At 24.3% G+C, this 9170-nt stretch overlaps 1 protein-coding gene across 1 annotated transcript in view; it reads left to right on the forward strand.

Annotated features, from left to right (window-relative positions):
• Positions 1-973: 973 nt before the first annotated feature.
• Positions 974-9170, forward strand: part of LOC126896250 (UDP-glycosyltransferase UGT5-like) — a 14463-nt gene continuing 6266 nt past the window's right edge. The window contains exons 1-5 of the mRNA XM_050668889.1: positions 974-1288; positions 1344-1581; positions 3185-3786; positions 4537-4759; positions 4852-5071. Of these exons, the coding sequence (XP_050524846.1) occupies positions 1274-1288; positions 1344-1581; positions 3185-3786; positions 4537-4759; positions 4852-5071 (1298 nt within the window). The 5' untranslated portion in view covers positions 974-1273. The remainder of the gene's footprint in view (positions 1289-1343; positions 1582-3184; positions 3787-4536; positions 4760-4851; positions 5072-9170) is intronic.

The following is a 9170-nucleotide window of genomic DNA, read 5'->3' on the forward strand; positions in this document are numbered from 1 at the left end:
AACGTGCGCGCACACGTGTTAGAACTAGTGAGTAACTTAGCGTACCTTAATAGTTTTTATACTAGTTAGGAGGATGTGCTCCTACATGTCATTGTTTTTGATAAATACTGAATTCATCATTTTACTGTATATATATTTTTCATAATTACGATTTTCCTGGTTATTTGTCATGTAAAAATTTAAAAAAAATTATAATTTGAATTTTACACATAATCAATTTGTAGCAACTTCATAATTATGAGATTAACCCAAAAATAGTTACAGTTGAAAGTTAATTTTTATTTTTTAATGTCCATTAAATTCAAATTTTAAGATCTATAAAAACGGTTAAACTTGACGGATAAGCCCCAAATTTTGCACACCTTTTTTAACATCAGTAAATTATATTAAAAAGGTTGAAAACAAATTATTTTTCAGTTTTTAAAACGTTTTAATAATTAGTTATTATTTCAAAAACTAGATGTGATGAAAAAAATATCAAGCTATCGAAATTTCTCATAGAATTCACCTAAATATTGTAGATAAAAGAAAATTTTCATTATTTGTTTTCTTGTCTTATAGATATTTAATTTGTGTAAAATATCATACATTGTCACACGCCCCTAAAGAATAAATTAAGCCAAAAAAGTTTGGTTTTTTTAAAAATAAATTAAAAACAAAAAATATGGGTCAAAAAATCATCATTCTTTTTCATTATATTTAAATAATTCATGAGCCACACAGCATAATGATAAGAGTAATATATTTTCGATAAGAACACAATTTTTAGAACATTGAATGTTCTGATAAATATTGTTATGAATTTGTTTTTATTTAAAATTGTAAAATATATGCTGTTATCAAAATATAACACATATGACCGAACTCATAAAAGATGAATTTATCTTATTTATTTATAAATCCACCTTGAAATCACCCCTAAATTCAAGTATGATGTATCAGTAAATAGATAAAATCTTATCTATTCTTTATTACTACATCTGCTTAATATATTGCTTATAATAAACTTATGTAATAATATATATTTAAGTATATATACTGTTGAATTAAATTAGAGACGGCTCTTAGTGGGAATGAGGAAAATTATTCTTTGTTTATCATCTCGCCATGGATGACAAGATTCAAATTATAATATGTCTAAGTGTTTTTTAACCATTAAATTTGTTCAATAATAAATAACATTTGTTTTCAAATTTTTAGTTAACATTTTTTTTAAATTATTGTCTAAATTCGTTAATTACTTTATGGTGAAAAATACGAATCAGGAATTAAGATGAATTTGATATATGTAAGTTATTATTTAATGATTGATTTTATTACTTATTATTTCTCTTTAATTTTAGTGTTATATTATTTTTGTTGTTGGATATGGACTCAGTTCAGTTAACGTACAAGCATCTAATATTTTAGCCTTTTTACCATCAGAAACTCAAAGTCATTTTTTTGGTTTTACTCCTTTATTAAAAGAATTAGTTAAAAAAGGTCATAATCTAACACTGGTATCACCGTATTCTCTTAATAATGAATTTCGTAATAAGTACAATTATATTCATTTGGAAGATAGCGGATTTACAAAAACAAGTATGTTTTTTTGAGCAAAAATTTTTTTATTCAAATTGTTAATTTAGTAGTATCTATTAACTTATATAATGGTCTAAACTAAATAAGTTAGGTCACAAGTAACAACTTATATCTTAGTATTCAAGTTCTAATAAACTACAGATAGTAATATGCATTGGCGAGTATTAAACTAGTTAAAAAGTTAATTTTTTTCAACTTTTCAACTTAACTAGTTCATTTTTTTCTAATAAAATTTTTAACTTAACTAATTTAATTTTCTATTGAAATAACTTAGCTGTTTTCAGTTAATTAGTTAAAATAACAGTTAAGCTAAATTCAAAGTATCATTAAAATTCTTTATACTCTGCACACATGGTTTAGTTTTAAAAAAATCAAATTTTTCCCTATCCCAAATATTATATTTATATTTTTTTATTTTTTCAAAAATGTATGTGATTTTTAACTGATTTTTTTTAATAACTAGTTTTAAAGATAAAACAGTGCATCAAACACCAAAATATATAAAACGAATAAAAAAAATGTTTGTCATTATAAATTTTTTCTTTCTATTCAATTGAAAATTGATTCTTCGCTTTTCCTTGCATTACCAACTCATAAAAAATATTTTAAAAGTTTTTAACCGAAGAATTAATTTAAATGAAATAAACTTTTTTTAAACTAATTAACTTTAAAAAAAATTTGAACTTATCTTTTAACTTAGCTAGTTAAATTTATAATTTGATAACTTTTAACTGTTAATTTATCGACATTGTTCATACTTAACTTAACTTAAGTTAGTTATTTCGTTTAATTTGCTCATCCTTGGTAAAATGTGTGAAGCAATTGATTTGTAACTTATTACTTGTTATTCATAATGATACATTAACTTAATAGTATTTATTATTGTTGAAGTAAAAACTGAGTTCAATATTTGCCACAGATCAAAAATATTGGATATTAAATTTTTTTGTATAATAGGTTGTTTCTAATCAATTACTTTGAGAAAGCTTCTCTAGGTTGTGCTATAGGCGCAAAGGATTAGAAAATATGTTTTGAAAAAACAATAATTTGTACAGTCATAGAGAATATATAAATATATCAGATTAATTATAATTTTACATAAGTAATTTTTAATTAACATATTTTTGAAAGAGTTAGGAGGTATTTTTTAAAAATATTATATTCTTAATCCTACAATATACTTTGTTACATATTTTGAACAAGTACAAAAATAGATTTAATTAATTACTAGGCATACATTTTATGTATAATGCACTTTATTGGTAATATATATCAAGAAATAAATTGTTAAATGTATGTAACCTTTTTGGAGATTTAAACAATTTTCTGATAACTATTATTTTAGTAAAAAAAATGTTACATTAAAGGGTTAATTAATATTTTTTGTATTTTATTATAAAATCCTAGTAAAATATGCAAACATCACTCTTAAATGAAAATATTCTCATCCTTTCTCTTTGTGTTAGATTAATTTCTATAACTTTTTTATCATAATATCCAGTGATATTGATTAAAATTGTATTGGTTAATCTAGAACTTTAATAAGACCACAATATGTACATACTTTCTAAACTGTAAAATGTACAACATTTTGTTTTTTTAGTTAATCACATGGATAAATCTTCTTTTGTAATGAAAATTATAAACTACATACCGTCAGTTATTTTTATTTTATTTGGTGGTCCTTTCATATCAATTAAAGCTTTGGATAAAGATGCAGTTAAAAATTTTATAGAAAATGATAAATCAAATTTTGATTTAGTAATTTTTGAAAATTTTTTTGCTGAAAGTCATGTTACCCTTGGTCACAAATATAATGCACCAGTTGTACAGTTAGTGTCAGCAAATGTCAACCCTAGAATTTCTCAATGGCATGGGAACCCTTACCATCCAGGTTACATTCCAGAAGTTACTAGTAACTTTCCTACCAATATGACTTTTATTCAAAGAACAATTAATGTTGCATATATGTTATGTAGCACTTGGTTAAATAAGATGATATATATACCACAGCAAAAAAACATGATGAATTCATACTTCAAATATCCTGGATATGAAAATAGACCTGATTTAGGTGATATGCTTGGCAGCATATCTTTGACAGTATATATGAGTCATTCAATAGTCAGCACTGTTACACCTCATGTTCCAAGTTATATCCCAATGGCCGGAACACATATAGCTCCTAACAAAGAACTACCAGAGGTAATTAGCTTATATCTTATGAAATTAATTGTTACTACTACACTAAACAAACACAAATATACTTTATTAAGAATGATTCTTTTAATACTAGTCACTTAAATTACACTTAAAATAATCATTTTTTTGGCATTTGTTAGTTATATATGAATTTCTGTTGTAAAATATTTTATATATTCAACCCTTATATTTTATAAAGATGTCAATTATAATTGCAATTTTTCAAATAACAACATAAATAAATAATTTGCTTATAAAATAGAAAATTATGTAACTAAATAATTAAATGTTTGATAACTACTTTCGTAGCAATACTTTGAATGTTACTAACATTTTTGTATACAGGTAAGAAAAGGAGTGAGGCTATTGTCTAGTGATAACAATAGGAGCACCCATGCTGTACCTTCAGTCAATAATTTAAATTGTGAATAATTTTTAAAATACTTGTTCAGAAGATGTTTTGGACCAGTACTTTTTTAATTTGAACATTTTCTATTTTATATGCTAGTTAAATATGTATGTTGCCATTTTAACAAGTAAAGTTTACACTATAATATATAAGGGATGAACATAAATAATATTCTATATCAGCTAAAAAAGAAACATAAGTAACTAACGAATACCAAAAAAAAATTGTTGTTGTAAGAGAAATTAAGTGATTAATGTTAAAAGAATAACATGTATTTAAAACCTATTTTGATTATTTTTAATGTTATCTTTAAATTGATAGTTATTTTTAAATTTATTATGTAGAATTTGAAAACTATTATGGAAAATGCCAAAGATGGTGTTGTATTCTTTAGTTTGGGCTCTGTTATACAATCTTCAAAAATGTCTAATGAATCAGTTTCAATGTTTCTATCAGTGTTGGGAAAAATTAAACAAACTGTATTGTGGAAATGGGAAGATGACCAATTACCTAATTTACCAAAAAATATTATTGTTCGTAAATGGTTTCCCCAAAATGATATTTTAGGTAAAAAATTTCACTAGTCATATATTTCACACAGTATTGAACTCATTTTTTAAATACATTTTTGTTTTATTTAACTTTAATTTGATATATAGGACATCCAAACTGTAAACTGTTTATTACTCATGGTGGAGTATTAAGTATTATTGAATCATTTCATCATAGTGTTCCTATTTTATGTATGTCTATTTTTGCTGATCAAGATCAAAATTGTATGCAAGCTAGTTTAAAAGGCATGGCACTTCATATTCCATTCTTTGAAGTTACTAGTCAAAGATTGAGCAATTCTCTTCAAAGACTTATTAATGATCCACAGTAAACTATTTTATTTAAATAATATTACTCATAATATACTTAAGTATAATTAATTTTAGTTAAGTAAGTAGCCTACATAGCTCAGTCAGGAAATCGTCGTGCATTGGTAAGTAGATTTCAAATTTTAATTCCGTAGTACTGGGCTATGTAGGATTTCTTATCTTCTCTGGTATAAACAATAGTTTTTAAAAGAGGATGTTAATAAAATAAAATTATAAAATAATAATAAAAAAAAAAAGCATTAATAAAATTAAGGGGATTGATTAACTAGTCTCACCCAATAGCCTTAAAAATACAGTTTGTCTCAAATTCAACTGACAACACTTATAACATTTGATAAAATTACTATTTTGACTTTTTTTTTTTTTTATAATAATTTAAACGTTCTTAGATTATGTTTAAAGCGTCATATTTTTATTAGTTATCACTAATAAGAATAAAAATTAAAATAAAAAATTTTATTTTTCTAAACTTCACAATAACTATTTGTTAGTACTTTTTTTAAGCTTCTATGCAAAGATGAGAAGCTATTAATTTTACCATGATGTGTTTATTTTTTTGTGCCTGTTACTACTTTTTCTCAACTCTCACTGGACTGATTTTTCTCAACAATATGTCAAAAAATCATAAATTGTATCTAATTAAAAACATTATCCTCAAAAATTACAAATTTTAAAATCGGTAAATTTTGTCATTTTTTAAACTTTTTTTTTTTCGAAAATTGCCATAACTTATTTAAAAATGAACGTATCAAAATAACTCTTTTTTAAATTAAAATCATAGGTATTTTTCTTTCATTTGATGTAAATTTTTTGAAAATGTGATCCTTTATCTGCTTACAGGGGGGATTCAAAATAGCAAACTCTGATCAAAAATTTATCTTTTTCAACTTAAGTTTTGAAAATATTCCGGAAATACTCCAAGTTTCAAACATATGTTAAAATAAAGATAATTTTATGTACTATAAGTTCATAAAAATAAAATTGTCCTGACAACATATCTTCTATGTGCAAATGTTTGCCCTAGTTAAAATTTATAATTTCAGATTTTATTTTTTCAACTTTAAATTACTATAACTTTTCGAAAAATGTATGGATCAATACAATTATTTTTTCATAAATACTTTATGTTCTTTCTTTTGTTTGATATATATTTTTTGAAAATCTGACTTTTGACCTGACCACAGGGAGGATTCAAAATAACATTTTTTATACACAAATTACACTTTTTCAACTCAATTTTTGAAAATTTTCCGGAAATATGACACTTTTATTTAATCTTAAATTAAAGCTTATGTAATTACTATACTATGAAAAAAAAAAAAATGTCCAGATATCATGAAAACTGTTATCCTATTCAAAAATATGCTATTTTTTTGTTAAAATTCTTGGTGTTGTATTTTAATTTATTTTAATATACCTTATAATGGGGTACACTGATTTTCATAAATATTATATAAAACTAATTGATATAGAATATAAAATTAAACTTATTTAATTTTTTTCTTTTTTTGAGTCGAAAAAATTAATTTTAGCATTTGAATCAGCTTAAATTGCCAATTTTATCAAAAATAAATGCTACAAACGTTTGACGATTCAGTAAAAAACATTGCCTATGACAATGATTTTTTTGCAATTTTTCCTTAAGTCTTTTTGAGTTAGAGTTCTGCTTTTGAATAATTCACCAATTTCTTAAAATTAAACACTATCTACAGATTTGCATCAAAGCGTTTCTAATGATAGTGAATTTAATCACTGCTTGATATCATCTATACTATTCCCAAGTATGCCACGCTCACACTATGCTGTGACCCCATAGTGCTATGGTTTTTTTATTAAAAATACTATTTATATACCTCTTTCATTTGACATAATGATACCAAAATAATTTTGATATCATCAAATAATAATTTATAATTAGAAAGCACAAATTGTCACTGTTAAAGTAAGGATAAATAAAAATAACAAATTGAACACATGAATTACAAAAAATATCTTTATTATATTTGCTATATTATATTCACATTTAAAAACAGCACGAAATGTTGATTTAACAAAGTATATTTTATACTTTTTATGTAAATTTTTAGGTTTATAGCATTTGAACTTTCAGAATTCGCACTCAACTTTATAACGATAAACTACTAAATATACATAAAACTGTATTATTTTGTGCGATGGATCATTGATATAGCTCCAACTTAAATAAATATTAAAACGATTACCGTACTGTAATTTTTGTTGCCTATAGATTTGCCTATTTTGTTAATTTTTTTACTTCTCAAACAATAAAGGAATATAATAAATAACATAAAAAAAAATAATCATATCCATTAACTCATTAGTCACAATAAATAAAAAGTATAAAAACATTAAAATTATTTTTATATCATCAAATAATAATTGATAACTAGAAAGCACAGATTGTCATTGTTAATGTAAGGATAAATAAAAATAACAAATTGAACACATGAATTACAAAAAATATCTTTATTATATTTGTTAAAATTCTATTAGGATTTTACAATAAAAATATACAATATATATAAATGTTTAGTTCAAATAAAAACATTAATACTTTTAACATAAAGTATACAACTAAAAAAAATGTTTAACTAATTTAATTGATATAATGTTAAAAAAATATTGAAATAATTGTAAATTATATATTCAAAAATAATTTTTTATAAATTAACGAAAAAATCTGCAAATTAGCTCACTAAATGAGCAAAAAAAAAACAAAAATTGAAAAGTAAAAAATAAAAAAAAGATCAAAGTACAAAACACATAAAACGTATTAAAAAGTTATTAATTCACTTAATACAAAATCAAATTATGATGTATATAATTTTCTCTTAACAAAATGAAGACATCCGACAGTATGTACGATAATAGATTGCACTGCAATAATAAATTATAATGTGTACAGTGACTGCGGCAAGCATAAAAGTTATAAGGTAATTTACAGACATATGTCAAAATATAAATGAAGTCACAATCGGTATAAAAGTCACTATTGGTGTTGAGATTAAAATTGTAATAGCATATCATAAGTCTTAAGTATAAAGAAAACATCTATGGTCGAAGAAAGTCCAATAGAATTGGTTTGACCTCATATAAAAGACATAAGTTATTAAGTTCAACTATTTCATGATAAGATTTTTGTTCTATGAGATGTTGTATTGGAAGCAGTGAAATTAAGGCTTTGTCAGAATGTGTGTAATCATCAGAGGTGGGCAAAATATTGTCTAAGACTTTGTATAAAATATCAAGCCACCTAATGTTTCTCTGGAGACCAAAAAATGCAAAAGCGTGTCCGCAGTTACAATCAGGTTTCAAGATTGCATACGACTCAAACATACCAGACATTGCAAAAAGACATCCGATGGCTATTTGAGTGTGCAGTGGATATCCAATTAGTAGCATATCGTTCGTAGTGTGCTTCAATGAATCTAAAATAGCATGCAAACAATTGTATTGTAACTTGACATTGTTTATACGATTTTCCAAATAAATATCTGTCAAATCACAAACTGTTATATCTGATCTACAGTTCTTCAGTTGAGATTTAAAATACGAGGATCGAGTTTTTTTATCACTAGTTCTTTCAACGTAAGGAAATTTATCTATTATCTTATTTCTACAATCAAGTAAAGATCCATCGCAAAATTTTGATCCTCGTACTTTCGTTACCGGCTTTCCCATACAAAATTTTACCTGTGACACATCGATGTTAGATTTTTTACATCGTACAGATACATTTTTATTCCATATATTATTTTCTAAATTGCAAAATTTTGTCATGTCCTTGTACAATATTTCAGCTTCTTCTCGAAGGCTTAAGTCACGACGGCTCATCTTTTCCGCGTACGAGACGTCAAATGTCTTCTTTTTATAATTTTTGGATACGTTCTTTGACATAAGAGTTTGGTCTTCACGAATCGGTTTTAAATTGTACCTTTTGATAAACTCTTTGCATACATAACTTTGAATATCCTTCATTTCATTATAATACTCGGCCTTTAGAAACCACGACCTAATGTTTCTCTCGATAGTTCTTATTTGTAAGTTGGAAAAATAACTTGAACACTTGAATATTT

Source organism: Daktulosphaira vitifoliae, unplaced genomic scaffold (assembly GCF_025091365.1).
Source record: "Daktulosphaira vitifoliae isolate Bord-2020 unplaced genomic scaffold, ASM2509136v1 Scaffold_1, whole genome shotgun sequence".
NCBI classification, from domain to species: domain Eukaryota; kingdom Metazoa; phylum Arthropoda; class Insecta; order Hemiptera; family Phylloxeridae; genus Daktulosphaira; species Daktulosphaira vitifoliae.